Source organism: Tachyglossus aculeatus, chromosome 16 (assembly GCF_015852505.1).
Source record: "Tachyglossus aculeatus isolate mTacAcu1 chromosome 16, mTacAcu1.pri, whole genome shotgun sequence".
NCBI lineage: Eukaryota > Metazoa > Chordata > Mammalia > Monotremata > Tachyglossidae > Tachyglossus > Tachyglossus aculeatus.
The window spans coordinates 25,194,156-25,208,669 of NC_052081.1; the positions used below are offsets into that span (position 1 = coordinate 25,194,156).

At 44.2% G+C, this 14,514-nt stretch overlaps 1 protein-coding gene across 1 annotated transcript in view; it reads right to left on the bottom strand.

Annotated features, from left to right (window-relative positions):
- LOC119937977 (SEC23 interacting protein) overlaps positions 1 to 14,514 on the bottom strand; it is a 53,205-nt gene that overhangs the window by 15,745 nt on the left and 22,946 nt on the right. The window contains exons 9-12 of the mRNA XM_038757604.1: positions 14,116 to 14,324; positions 7,958 to 8,067; positions 7,024 to 7,191; positions 6,560 to 6,655 (exon numbers count right to left, since the gene is read on the bottom strand). Of these exons, the coding sequence (XP_038613532.1) occupies positions 6,560 to 6,655; positions 7,024 to 7,191; positions 7,958 to 8,067; positions 14,116 to 14,324 (583 nt within the window). The remainder of the gene's footprint in view (positions 1 to 6,559; positions 6,656 to 7,023; positions 7,192 to 7,957; positions 8,068 to 14,115; positions 14,325 to 14,514) is intronic.

Here is a 14,514-nt window from a genome sequence, read left to right on the forward strand (position 1 = left end):
GATGCACATCATTAATAAAATAAAGGCACAGAGAAGTTAAGTGACTTGCCCAAGAGCACACAGCAGAGAAGTGGCAGAGCCAGGGTAAGAACCCAGGACTTCTCATTCTTGGGCCCATGCTCTTACCCCTAGAACTTGCTGCTGTAGGGATAAGCATCATCCCTGAACTATTATCACTTTGAGATATCTACCTTAATAACCAAGTCTCTTCTCTTCTCTCTTTTGCTCCCACTCACGACGCCCCACCACCACTCCCATCCTTCACTGGGGACTCACTGGTGAAAAATCACGCCAGAGGTTCTGAATTTCTCCAGGGCGGTACTAAGTGCGGGAAAGACGTGTTCAGTTTGGGACATACTGAGCTTGAGAGGTCGACGGGACTTCCGCGTAGAGATGGAGACGGCAGGAAACAGCCTGCAGAGGAGAGCGGACAGGGCCCATGAGATAGATTTGGGAGTCACGTGCATACAAGCGGGACAAGGCACAGCCTACTGGAAAGAGCACTGGCCTGGGAGTGGGAGGACCTGGGTTCTAATCCTACTCCGCCACTTGCCTGCTGTGCAACCCTGGGCAAGTGGCTTAACTTCTCCGTGCTTCCATTTCCTCATCTGCAAAATGGGGATTGAATCCTCTTTCCCCTGATTAGGACTGTGAGCCCTGAGTGGGACAGGGCCTTTGTCCAACCTGATTATTTTGCACCTACCCTGGCGTTGACCACAATAAGTACTTAAATAATCCTAAAAAAAGTGGTAGTTGAAGCCAGGGACCCAGAACAGAGCCCCGTGTGACTCGTCCGGTTAGAGGAGAGGACAAGAAAGAGTCAGAAAAAGACACGTAGACGGTTCAATCACAGGGGTATGAGAAGTGCCAGGAGAGAACTGCATTCATAATACCAAGGGTAGAAAGTGTTTCCAGGAGTGTTTTCACAGAGTGGTATGTCGTCAAGAGGTCTAGCAGCATTAGAATAAGGGCAGAATCCATTAACTTTGGTATGGAGGAGGTCATTGGTAGGCTTGGGGAGTGAGTGGGACCTAGATATATATATATATATATATTTTTTTTTTTTTTTAACCACCCAGCATTCTGCAGCACAAACACAGAAGCAGGGGACCAGAGGAACACACAATGTGGTGGTGATGCGCGAATAAAACTCAGCAGTGTAAGATCAACAGAGGGGTAGGGACGCAGGGGAGCTGAGTTTGGCGTTAATATTAGAAAAGCTTAAGTGCTTCTTTAAAACAAATGCTACTACAGATGGGCTAAAACATTTTCTTTCATTTCTCAGGCACAAGCCCAGCCTGGGAAATATGTCAGAAAGGCCAAAGGATTCCCAAGCTGAAGGAGGATGTTCATTTAATAGAGCACATATGAAAGGGAGAGTTTTCCGAAAGGAAACAGCGCCCATCACACCATCCATCTTTCCCCACTAGTAATTTGGCATTTTTACTTCTTGCATCAACTGTTATATCACTCACGCAAACGTAAACCAAACTCAACAAATACCATGGACTCCATGATTCTGCTTATCTTTCTTCTAAAATGAAGGAACTAAACTTCATGACCTGTATATATGTTTGTACATAGTTATTACTCTATTTATTTAACTTGTACATATCTATTCTATTTATTTTATCTTGTTAATATGTTTTGTTTTGTTCTGTCTCCCCCTTCTAGACTGTGAGCCCACTGTTGGGTAGGGACTGTCTCTATATCTTGCCAACTTGTAGTTCCCAAGCGCTTAGTACAGTGCTCTACACACAGTAAGTGCTCAATAAATACGACTGATTGATTGATTGATGACCTGTTTCAACTCTTTGGGGTGTTTATATTTAAAAGGCCACCACCCAAAGCCACAAAAACCAAAAACCCAAGTCTCCTCATAAATGAATTTAGATACTCTGAGCCTATTACTTCAGTGACAACCTACCAAAGGACCGGACGGCATTATCTCAGAACTGACTCTCCAGAACCTTGCCATCTGTGGAAAACACGGAGATCAACAGAAGCTCATTTACAGCCCAATTACTTTAAAATTAAAAAACAAAACAAAACTGTAACCAGAGCAATGCCACACTGGGACAGATCAATGCTTCTCCCACTCCAGTTTATGCCTCTAACTCAACCCCAAGACATCCAACTGCAACGTACTGGTCTAACCGTCGACTTATAAAGCTCTCCATCCGTCGTGGGCAGGGATTGTCTGTCTTTATTGCGGAACTGTACTTTCCAAGCGCTTGGTGAGCGCTCAATAAATGAATCAGAAAGCCACTGAATGAATGAATCAGCTAACTCCCTCTAGAACTCATCTCCTCTCACTGACTTTGTGATTTTGCTACCTCTGGCCCTTAGTCTTTTTCCTTCCCTCCTCTGTCCAAGACCTTCTAAAAAGCCACCTCACTGGGGAGCGTCCCCTTCCAGTTCATGCCAACTCAACTGCCGTCTCCCCTTTCCTGGGCACCTATTTGTTTTTAAACTTGGGTTTCTATTTAGACTGTGAGCCCCACGTGGGACAGGGGCTGCGTCCAACCTGATTAACTTGGCTCTACCCCAGTGCTTGACACACAGAAAGCAATTAACCCATACCGTAATAATAATCTATTCAATCAATCAGTGCGATCTGTTGAGCACTTACTATGTGCAGCACACAGCTTGGGAGAGAATTAGCAGACAACGCTCCCTGCCCAGAGAAAGTTTACAGCCTAGGGGGGAGAGCATCCTACTTACTTGTTTTACCAGTTTATATTGGTTTACCTTTCTTTTGGCCCATTAGCCAGTAAGCTCCTTCAGGGCACAGCTCTTGTCTTATGTTTCCTGCAGGTCCCACCTAATTCAGAATTCTGCATGCAATAGCTTCTCAAATAAAAATAGTAAAAACTCTGTTACACAGCACCTTACCAACAATGCAAGCTCTACAATCTTGCACCATCCAGTATGTTTGAGTTCTCCAGAGACTATGTACCTTCTCTGGGGTGGGTAGTGAACTCTCTATTCATCTGATAGCAAAATGCTTTGGTTTACCACTGAATTTATAGTGTTTATGGTCCTCTGTGCAGGTTTGCTGTTCTGCTAACTCGTGAGCAGCTAACAATCAATCAATCAATCGTATTTATTGAGCGCTTACTGTGTGCAGAGCACTGTACTAAGCGCTTGGGAAGTACAAGTTGGCAACAACAGTACTTTCCCCTCTGATAACTTCGGTAATAATGTTACTTGTTAAGTGCTTATTACCTACTGAGTACTGTACTAGGCACTGGGGTAGATACAAGATTATCATTTGGGACAAAGTTCTTTGTCCCACATGGGGCTCACAGGGAGTAAGATTTAAACCCCATTTCACAAATAAGAAAACTGAGGTACAGAGAAGTGACTCGCCCGTGGTCACACAACAGACAAGTGGTGGGACTGGAATTAGAACCCAGATCCTCCGACTCCCGGGCTCCCATTCTGTCCACTAGGCCACATTGCTTCCCTACAATAATAATAATAATAGAGGTGTCGTAGCGTTTATTTAGCACACACGGTACAAAACACTCCACCAAGTGTTGAAAAAGGAACATGAACAACAGTCAGTCCTATCCTAATATCTGGGTACATCTAAATAAAATAACAGTTTGAAGGCCCAAGTAACCAGCGGCAGAATCACGGAAGAGAAATCGGGGGGGCTACCACCTCTGCGGAAATGACTCTACCTTTCTAACCCCAACTTTTCTCCTGCTAATCTTTTTCGCCACACTGGCCTCCGAGACAGCTCCACCCGGATGAAACAACAGTGCCTCCAAACTCAAGGTGTACGTAACGAAATCGCTCATCTTTGTTCCTAAAATCTCCCCTCCTCCTAACTTGCCGATTCCTTTTAATCAGATTACCTGACCCACAAGGCTGCAACCTTGATGCCTCACCCCTTCAGTTCGCATTCAGTTAACTCGAAATGCCGTTGATTCCTCCTCCAAAACAATTCCTGGTTCTGCCCATTCCTCTCCACCCAAACAACCACCATCCCAACTCGAGAACTCATATCATGGTTAAAATCCCTTACCTGCTTCTCCCCCTCTTCCTTCCAACCAAGCACCCCTCCTAATCGGACTCTGATCTCTCAGCTCTCCTACCTCTGACTCCTTGCTAATTCCCAATCTTCCTACTGCTCTCCCTCTTTGTACATCTTTGACATCTCCATCTCTCACAGAGAGAGCCACTTGGAACACAACGAACCATTTACCAGCAATCCTATGAAGAGCCTTACAATACTGACAAAAGGAAACTTGTCAGTCTACACTGCGGAAACCAGAACAACAATGAAACATGCGGGACAAACAGTGAGAGGTCAGTGTCACTTAGATGTCACTCCTTTACAGACCAAGGCCTTCTGCACATCGCCTGACGAGTATATATGGGTCCTTCCCTCCTTTCCCCAACTCAGCACCGTAAAGAAGTAGAAAAAGCACCCCCTTAAAGGCAAAAAAAAAGGAATCTTCAAGAGATGGCCACAACTCTTTAATGATCTCCATAGCCCTCCTACCATCACTGAGGATTGTATGCAACCAAGGACAGTTTTCTTGCCATCAGGCGAAGACACGGCTTTCCCCCCAAAACTTGATGACACCACGGGCGTGCAAAATTCCCAGATCTAATGGTACACCCAGTTGAGACCTGCCAGCAGGGAGAGAGAATGTGTTGCTAAGGTTCTGCCTCAGCCTTTGGAAAAATGAGGAGGTGTCAGAGGATTTCAAGAATGCCACCTTTATCACCATCATCAAGAAGGTAGGGGAAAGAGTAGACTGCAGCCACAATGCCAGGGCCCCACTGTTCTCCACTGGCCAGAGACAGAAGGGTTTCATCATCATCATCATCACCAATCGTATTTATTGAACGCTTACTATGTGCAGAGCACTGTACTAAGCGCTTGGGAAGTACAAATTGGCAACATGTAGAGACAGTCCCTACCCAACAGTGGGCTCACAGTCTAAAAGGGGGAGACAGAGAACAAAACCAAACATACTAACAAAATAAAATAAATAGAATAGATATGTACAAATTAAATAAATACATAAATAGAGTAAAAAAAATATGTACAAACATATATACATATATATAGTTTCGTCACCCACGGCCTTCCAGAAACACAGTGGGGCTTCGGACCACAGTGACGAACAGCCGACGTGGTTTCTGCTACTCAACAGATGCAGAAGAAAATAATAATAATTGTAAAATGCTTGCCACGTGCCAAGCACTATATTAAAAGCCAGGGTAGATATAAAACATTCAGTTTGGACACAGTCCCTGCTCCACTCGGGGCTCACAAACTGCGTACAGAGTGTAGGACTTGATCCCCATTTTACAGACAAGGACGCTGAGGCATAGAGAAGTGACGGGCCGGGAAGCAGCACGGCTTAGTGGATTGAGAACGGGCCTCGGAGTCAGAAGGACCCGGGTTCTAATCTCGGCTCTGCCATTTGTCTGCTGCGGGACCTCGGGCAAGTCACTTCCCTGAGCCTCGGTCGCCTCATCTGAAAAATGGGGATTAAGACTGCGAGCCCCAGGTGGGACTGAACTCTGTCCAACTTGATTAGCGCTTGGTACAGTGCTTGGCACTTAACAAACACCATAAAAAAATATAAAAAAGAAAGTGGAGGAGTCAGGATTAGAACCCGGATCCTCTGATGCCTACGCCCGTGCTCTTTCCACTAGGCCATGCTGCTTCCCAGTAGCAAAACGTAACAACACGAAAGTCTCCACGTGGTGCTTGAAGACTTTACAAAAGCTTTAATAAAAATCAGTAGCCCTGCACTCTGGAAATTATGGGAAAAATCTGCCTGCCAAGAGGAATGAAGCCCAGGTCTACAACTGCTCCACGATGATATCAATGACTGCATGAACCATAACTGGGGGATCTTGTCAGATCCCTTCTGTATCAACAATGGAATAAAATAGCGATACACACTACACTAAATCGATTCAAACTATTCTACAAAGCCATGCTCCGGGATGCACCAAAAAAAATCTGGAAGCTGCGGTCAAACTCTGGTCCTCTCAGAGTCCCAGAGTCATCCAGTCACTCAAACAAAAGTTGCTCTCTGCACATGACTGCTCTGAAAGCACACACACAAAAACAACAGCACACTTCACATTAACATTACAGCGACAAAAATATATTTCTCTCCCCCAAAATGATCCCTAATAAGCACGTCCACCCCATGCAGACACCACACTTGTTAATGAAATGAGTTCCATCTGTTGGTTGAAAATCATTTATCGAGTCCCTGGGTATACTGGGCGGTTTGTTTTTTTCAAAATCACTGTAGAAGTGTTGAATTGGCATCAACCATAATTTCGCAGCCCCTTCGCTATTTGGCCGAATAACAAAAGTGCCCCCCAAATGCTTCGAACAACGCTCTGCACATGCAGGGTGCTCAATAAATACTGCTGTTGATCTCATGTACTTAGAAACTGGAAAAATCTTACGCTTTCAGAGAAATGAGGCTTTCCTGACTAATCTAATGAAAAGCGTTATTACCGCATGAGCAAAATACAAGCAAATTAACCCGAAACGACAATCTTTTACCAGTTCGGTGGCTTTGTCTTTCACAAAGTTAGCAATTTTCTTTCTTGGTCCGAGAGGTATCCCCATTTCCTTCAGGTCATCAACCGTACACATAAGCTTTAAAAAGAAGCACACAAGATTCATTTTTTACAGCAATACACAAGCTGGATTTGGGGAATACAGGTAGGAAAAGTTGCACCATCGATTATACAAAAACCACTCAACTAAAATTCTAAATGTGGGGGAGAAGGAAAATAAAAGTCAAGAAACATACAGGGTACTAATAACACAGGTAAAAGAAAATACATATAATTGAATGTAAAATTAACATGACCAAAAGGAAGGCTTAAACCATTTAACATTCTAATTATTTTTTGTTCTTTCTTTTCTTATTCTTTCTACCTACGGTTCTCTCCCACCAAAGAAATTCCAAGTCTACTTCATACTAAATGTGCAACTAAAATAACGCAAACTATTGGCAATACCAGGGATTCCATGTCAATTTTTTCTTTTTCAAAAGTGCTGATATATTCAGAGAGACTGAGCGTGTCCAGAGTTTCTTGCAAAGAGGAGACTCCATTATCAATATTTAAGTCACAGGGCTCTTCTGACGACATAAGCGAGGCAGCTGGGACCTTTGGATCATCCGCCACCTTCAGCAATGATTAAAAAGAAATAAACGCTTAAAGGAACCATTTGATAATTCAGATACATGTCTCAAAAAAATCTCCTATTAGTGGAAAACTACAAATATGGTTGTATGAGGAATTGGATGCTTTTCAACTAATTCCTCATAAAACTGCACTCCACAACCATATTTTAGCTTTCACTATTGTGGGCATACACATACGTTGTTAGACACTCTAAAGTTCATCTCATACATTTTCCTCACATTTTCTCTCATTTAAATATGTAAATAATGAATATATAAATCACAATGAACAGAAATAACTGAGCCCCAACAACCTGAGACACTTTTCAGAGTCTAAAAATTCCACCTCACATCCACACAATAATTCTGGTATTTGTTAAGTGCTTCCTGTATGCCAGGCACTGTACCAGGATGGATATGAGCAAATCGGGTTGGACACAGTCCGTCCCACATGGGGCTCACAGTTTCAATTCCCATTTCACAGACGAGGAAACCGAGGCACAGAGAAGTGAAGTGACTTGCCCAAGGTCACACAGCAGACACCTGGTGGAGCCAGGACTAGAACCCACAACCTATCGACTCCCGGACTCACACTATGCCGTGCTGCTTCCCATAACATGGAGTTTCTGTGTATGTGTTTGTACGTATAAATAAAACATAAAAATATAAAAATTACTTCTGAAATTCAACAGCTTCTGCCTGGATTTGAAACGGCTTTAAACTACTGCTCTAACACCAGGTGGATATCAGGGTACACAACTACACACCTGCTTTTCGGAAGCCGTATGCTTCACAACTCCATTAGCGGCCGGCACGGAAGATTTTGCTGAATTCAAGTCCTTCTGATTGGACAGAATGTCGAACAGTATTAAAGACCCTGAAAAAAACAAAAATAAACTTTGCTTCTAGATATTCCAGGTTTTATTTTGCAACTACGTAGATAAACAAAGAAGGAAAAACGAGTAGTAGGAGTCTTTTCCTATCTTCAAAATCTTAGTGAGTTTAGGATTCATGAGGCATTTCATTTTTGAAGTTGATTAAAATTAAGACGGGCTTTTCTAAATTGATTGTTCTGCATATGAGTACGAATAATTTCTTACTTGGGTGAACAAAAACTCATAGAATTGGGCTTTGTTTAGTGACATTGTTTTTCCTTCTGTGCCTTCTTTTAGCCTGTGAGCCCACTGTTGGGTAGCGACTGTCTCTATATGTTGCCAACTTGTACTTCCCAAGTGCCTAGTACAGTGCTCTGCACACAGTAAGCGCTCAATAAATACGATTGATTGATTTAACCTCTAAAAAGACTACTGTTTTGTCACTTCTGCAGATGTTCTAGAAAAACTAAACATTTAAAATTTTACTAGGACATTTTAATACCACCGTGGCTATTTTGCTACAACTAGAGTGATCCAGGCTGAATAAATAAAAATGGAAATTGCCTTTGGAAGGGGGAAAAAAAAAGTACAGCCTCTAGTCCGCCTATATTTGCCCCTAATCCTCACCTAGCTATTAGAAAATGGGTACTTAATAATAATAATAATAATAATGGCATTTATTAAGCGCTTACTATGTGCAAAGCACTGTTCTAAGCGCTGGGGAGGTGACAAGGGGATTAAGACTGTGAGCCACATCAATAACTACCACTAATTGACTGATTCCCTCAGAGAATCCTTCAGTGGGACCGTAAGGATGGGCAGGGAACAGGTCTGCCACTTTTGTTTTATTGTCAGTTTCCACATTAATAATAATAAATAATAATAATGGCATTTATTAAGCGCTTACTATGTGCAAAGCGCTGTTCTAAGTGCTGGGGAGGTTACAAGACGATTAAGACTGTGAGCCACATCAATAACTACCACTGATGGACTGACTGATTCCCTCAGAGAATCCTTCAGTGGGACCATAAGGATGGGCAGGGAACAGGCCTGCCACTTTTATTTTATTGTCAGTCAGTTTCCACATTAATAATAATAAACAATAATAACGGCATTTATTAAGCGCTTACTATGTGCAAAGCTCTGTTCCAAGCGCTGGGGAGGTTACAAGGTGACCAGGTTGTCCCACGGGGGGCTCACAGTCTTAGTCCCCATTTTACAGATGAGGGAACTGAGGCCCAGAGAAGTTAAGTGACTTGCCCGAAGTCACCCAGCTGACAATTAGGAGCCACTTTAAGAAAACGACTAAATCTGTCAAGAAACATCTCTACCGCCTGCCGCTCCTCATCTCCGTACCAGTTAAGGGCCACGCCAGTGTAAGACCTTTCCTTGGCTGGATCTGGGAAATTCCAGGGAGAGGAATGGTGTGGTTAACAGTGAGAAGAAAGCAGGCAGGGGGAGGGGGATTGGCACCAGGAAGTGCATCTGAAAAATACAAGCAAAAAATGAAAAAACAAAAAAAGAACAGAGGGACCAGATGAAGAGAACACAGAAATCAATAGAGGGAGGAAGCTACTATGAAGAGAGGGAAAAAGAAGGGAACAAAAAAAAATTCACGGAGAGGAACCGCCCATGGTAACGGATTTTTAAAAGTACAACAGAAAATGAGGAGTAGCGCTGGAAGAGAAAGAGAGGCAGAGGACAAATGCAACAGGCTCCATTCCTTTCTAATCCTCAACCTCTCCGCTGCCTCTGACACTGTGATCCACCCCCTTCTTCTAGAACCATTATATATAATAGCACTAATCGTGGCATTTGTTAAGCGCTTACTATGTGCCAAGCACTATTCTAAGCGCTGGGGCAGATACAAGGTGAGAAGCAGCGTGGCTCAGTGGAAAGAGCCCGGGCTTTGGAGTCAGAGGTCATGGGTTCAAATTGTCAGCTGTGTGACTTTGGGCAAGTCACTTCACTTCCCTGGGCCTCAGTTCCCTCATCTGTAAAATGGGGATGAAGACCGTGAGCCCCCTGTGGAACAACCTGATCACCTTGTAACCTCCCCAGCGCTTAGAACTGTGCTTTGCACATAGTAAGCGCTTAATAAATGCCATTTAAAAAAAAAAAAAGGTAATCAGGTTGTCCCATGTGGGACTCACAGTTTAAATCCCCATTTTACAGACGAGGTCACAGGCACAGAGAAGTGACTTCCCCAAGGTCACGCAGCTGACAAGTGGCAGAGCCGGGATTAGAACCCACGACCTGACTCCCAAATCCAGGTGGCTGCCACTAAGTTACGCTGCTTCTCTACTATTACCTAACCCGGGCTTCATTAACACTGTCTTCTCCTGGATCGCTTCGTATATATGTATATTATGATTCTAATGGTATTTGTTAATCACTTACAATGTGTTAAGCACTGTTCTAAAGCGCTGGGGTGGACATAAATTAATCAGGCTGGGCACAATAGTAATAATAATAATAATAATAATGGCATTTATTAAGCGTTTACTATGTGCAAAGCACTGTTCTAAGCGCTGGGAAGGTTACAAGGTGATCAGGTTGGCCCACGGGGGGCTCCCAGTCTTAATCCACAATCCCACATTGGGCTCAGAGTCCTCTTATCTCTCTGGCTGTTCCTGGTCAGTGTGTTTGCAGGCTCCATCTTTCCCTCCTTCCCTCTAACTGGGGGGAGCTGGGGGACAGGGGTCCCCTCAAGGTTCAGTTCTAGGACTCCTACTACTCTCCGTCCATACCCGACGTACGACAGGGACTGTGTCCAACCCGATTTGCCTGTAACCACCCGAGCGCTTAGTACGGTGCTGGTGCCTAGTAAGCGCTTAACAAACACCAAAATTACTAATATGGAAAACCACTGGGATGAATGACCATCTCTATACGTTCCCAATTTGTACTTCCCAAGCGCTTAATACAGTGCTCCGCACACAGTAAGCACTCAATAAATACGACTGAATGAATGACTCCCCACAGCACATATGTATCTATCTGTAACTTATTGTTTTATCTACTTGTATCAACGTCTGTCTCCCCCTCCGGACCGTGAGCTCGTTGTTGGGTAGGGACCGTCTCTATATGTTGCCGACTTTTACTTCCCAAGCGCTTAGTACAGTGCTTTGCACACAGTAAGCGCTCAATAAATACCACTGAATGAATGACTCCCCACAGCACATATGTATCTGTATGTATCTGTAATTTATTGTTTTATCTATTTGTATTAATGTCTGTCTCCCCGTCTAGACAGTGAGATTGTTGGTGGGTAGGGACCGTCTCTGTTTCCAACTTGTACTTTCCAAGCGCTTAGTACAGTGCTCCGCACACAGTAAGCGCTCAATACAGTTGAATGAATGAATTCCCTTGGAAAACTCATCTGCTCCCATGGCTTCAACCACCACTTCTGGTGCAGATGATTCCCAAATCTACCTCTCCAGCCCTGATCCTTCTCCTCCGCAATCTTACATTTCTTCCCGCCTTCGGGGCATCTCTTCTTGGATGTCCCACCGACACCTCAAACGTAACACGTCCAGAACAGAACTCCTCGACTTTCCAGCCAAACCCGCTCCTCTCCATGATGTTCCCATCACTTTAGACAACAATATCCACCCTGTCTCCCAAGCCTGTAATCCTGGCATTACCCTCCACTCATCTCTCACTTCACTTCTCCTGGCCTCAGTTCCCTCATCTGTAAAATGGGGGTGAAGACTGTGAGCCCCACATGGGACAACCTGATCAGCTTGTAATCCCCCCAGCTCTTACAACAGTGCTCTGCACATAGTAAGTGCTTAATAAATGCCATCATTATTATCTCTCATTCAACCAACATATTCAACTTGTCACCAAATCCCGTCAGTTCTGGAGAATCCACCCTTTCCTCTCCATCCAAACCGCTACCCGGCTGATACAAGCCCTTATCATACCCCACCTTGATCACGGCTCTGGTCTCCTTGCTGACCTCCCTGACTCTCCCCTCTCCAGCCCAAACTGCACTCTCTGGATCATATTCCTTTAAAAACAAAAACAAAAAAACAACAAAAAAAATTCAGCCCACGTCTCCCCACTCCTCAAAAGACCTTCAATGGCTGCCCGTTCACCTCCATACCAAACAGAAACTCCTTACCATTGGTTTTAGGGCAATCAGTTCTCTCCCTCCTACCTCACCTATCTCCTATTACAACCCAATCGACACATTTCACTCCCCTAAAGCCAACCTACTCACTGTGCCGCAAACTCATCTCGCAGCCAACTTCTTGTCCACATACTCCGCATGGCCTGGAACTCCCTCCCCATTCACATATAAGATCGCCATTCTTCCCACCTTCAGAGGGATCCTAAAAATCACATCTCCTCCAAGAGGTCTTCCCCAACTAAGCCCTCATTTTCGCTGCTCGCTCTCCTTTCTCGATCGCCTATGCATTCGGCTTTGTACCCTTTAAACACCTGATATTCACACCATACCAGTCGTTACAGGCCGAGAACGCGTCTGCTAATTTTGTTGCATTGTACTCTCCCAAGCACTAAGCACATGGTAAACGCTCAATGAATACGACTGATTGATTCTCCCTGCCATCTCCCCTAACTGTAATTTATTTCAATGTCTCTCTCCCTCTAGGCTGTAAATTCCTTGTGGGTTGCGACTGTGTCTACCAACCCTACTGCACGGTACAGTGCTCTACAGTGACTGGATGAGAACAGGACTGGAAAAAGACAAATAATTCGAAAGAATCAAATGGAGACAGGAAGACTAGAGTAACCCGGATCGACATAATTGAGGGTCACAGCGGAGAGGAGACTGCAAGAGAAATTACAGGAAGAAAGAGAGGATGAGGGAAAAGACTTGGGCAACCGTCAGTCCTTCTAGTTAACACGAAACAAGTCCCTTACTCTACATTCAGAAACTGCTTCCATCACTCTGCTCCTGGGCCTTTTTGGACTTTCACCTCTCGCTTTTCCTTCCCTGTAACTGACTCTCTTTGGGAAGCCATGAGAGTATGGTGGGGTGGGGGAGAGGAAGGGAAAAGGGGAGAAAGAGAGAGAGAGAGAAAGAAAGAAAGAGAGAGTGTGCGTATGTCTGTTTGTGCGTGCACGCCCCTGAAAAAACGTGTCTTTTTGAAGTGGTGGTGTAACTGGGCTAGAGGCTGCCACAGTCCTTGGGCTTCAGCCTGATTAATTTATGTCCACCCCAGCGCTTGGAACAGTGTTTAACACATTGTAAGTGATTAACAAATACCATTAGAATCATAATATACATATACATAATATATGAGGTGATCCAGAAGACAGTGTTAATGAAGCCAAGGTTAGGTAATAGTAGAGAAGCAGCGTAACTTAGTGGCAACAACCTGGACGCGGGAGTCAGGTTGTGGGTTCTAATCCCAGCTCTGCCACTTGTCAGCTGTGTGACCTTGGGTAAGTCACTTCTCTGTGCCTGTTACCTCGTCTGTAAAATGGGGACTTAAACTGTGAGTCCCACATGGGATAACCTGATTACCTTTTTTTTTTTTTTAAATGGCATTTGTTAAGCGCTTACTATGTGCAAAGCACAGTTCTAAGCGCTGGGGAGGTTACAAGGTGATCAGGTTGTTCCAGAGGGGGCTCACAGTCTTCATCCCCATTTTACAGATGAGGGAACTGAGGCCCAGGGAAGTGAAGTGACTTGCCCACCCTTGTCAGGGTTTCGCCACATCCCGGCTGTTGGGTCTGTCCGCACTCTCTTTCCCTCTCCACCACCTCAGTTCTGTCTCGCGGCACTTCGGAGGTTTTTATCTTTCCCTGACCAAGGAAGAGCTGGAGTGCCCAGAAGTACTCAAAATCTCCCTCTCCACCTACCTCCAAAGTCTTGCCCTGATTTCCGAGATCGGCAATTACCTAATGTTTAGAAAATGATGGCAGAGATGAAGACTTCAAAGTGCAGGTCTGAACCTACGAATTTACCAACGTCATGACGTTTCTAACATACCCGGAGACATAACACCACTAAAGGATTTGAAGATCACCAAGGGGTTGGCTTCACATATAAAAGAGATTTTTTAAAAAATTACCCAAACTATGTCCAGCAACCGAGACTCCTCCTTTAAAATCTGGATTCCGACTCAGAAAGAGTGAATGCAGGCGGTTTATTTCCAGTCCTACTTTATCCACAATTGTCTGACAGTAGGTGGGACTATTGTAAAACAATATGTCTAGCAAAGTTTCATTGGTAAAGTGCCGCAGCCGACCAATACTCGGTAAAGTGATTTTTTTTATATTTCTGACGATAAAAAAAAGAGAAGTGCAGGGCCATTAGTTTCAGGCAATCAACAGGCATGAATAATCAAGAGAAAAGGTTCCTCCTATCTAATGGCAAAACGGGTATCTATGGCTCTTCTCTATACAAGTGCAACTACTGTAAAAGCTTTGTTCCCTGGCATACCGGATGAATGGTGGGGGCTTTTTAGTCA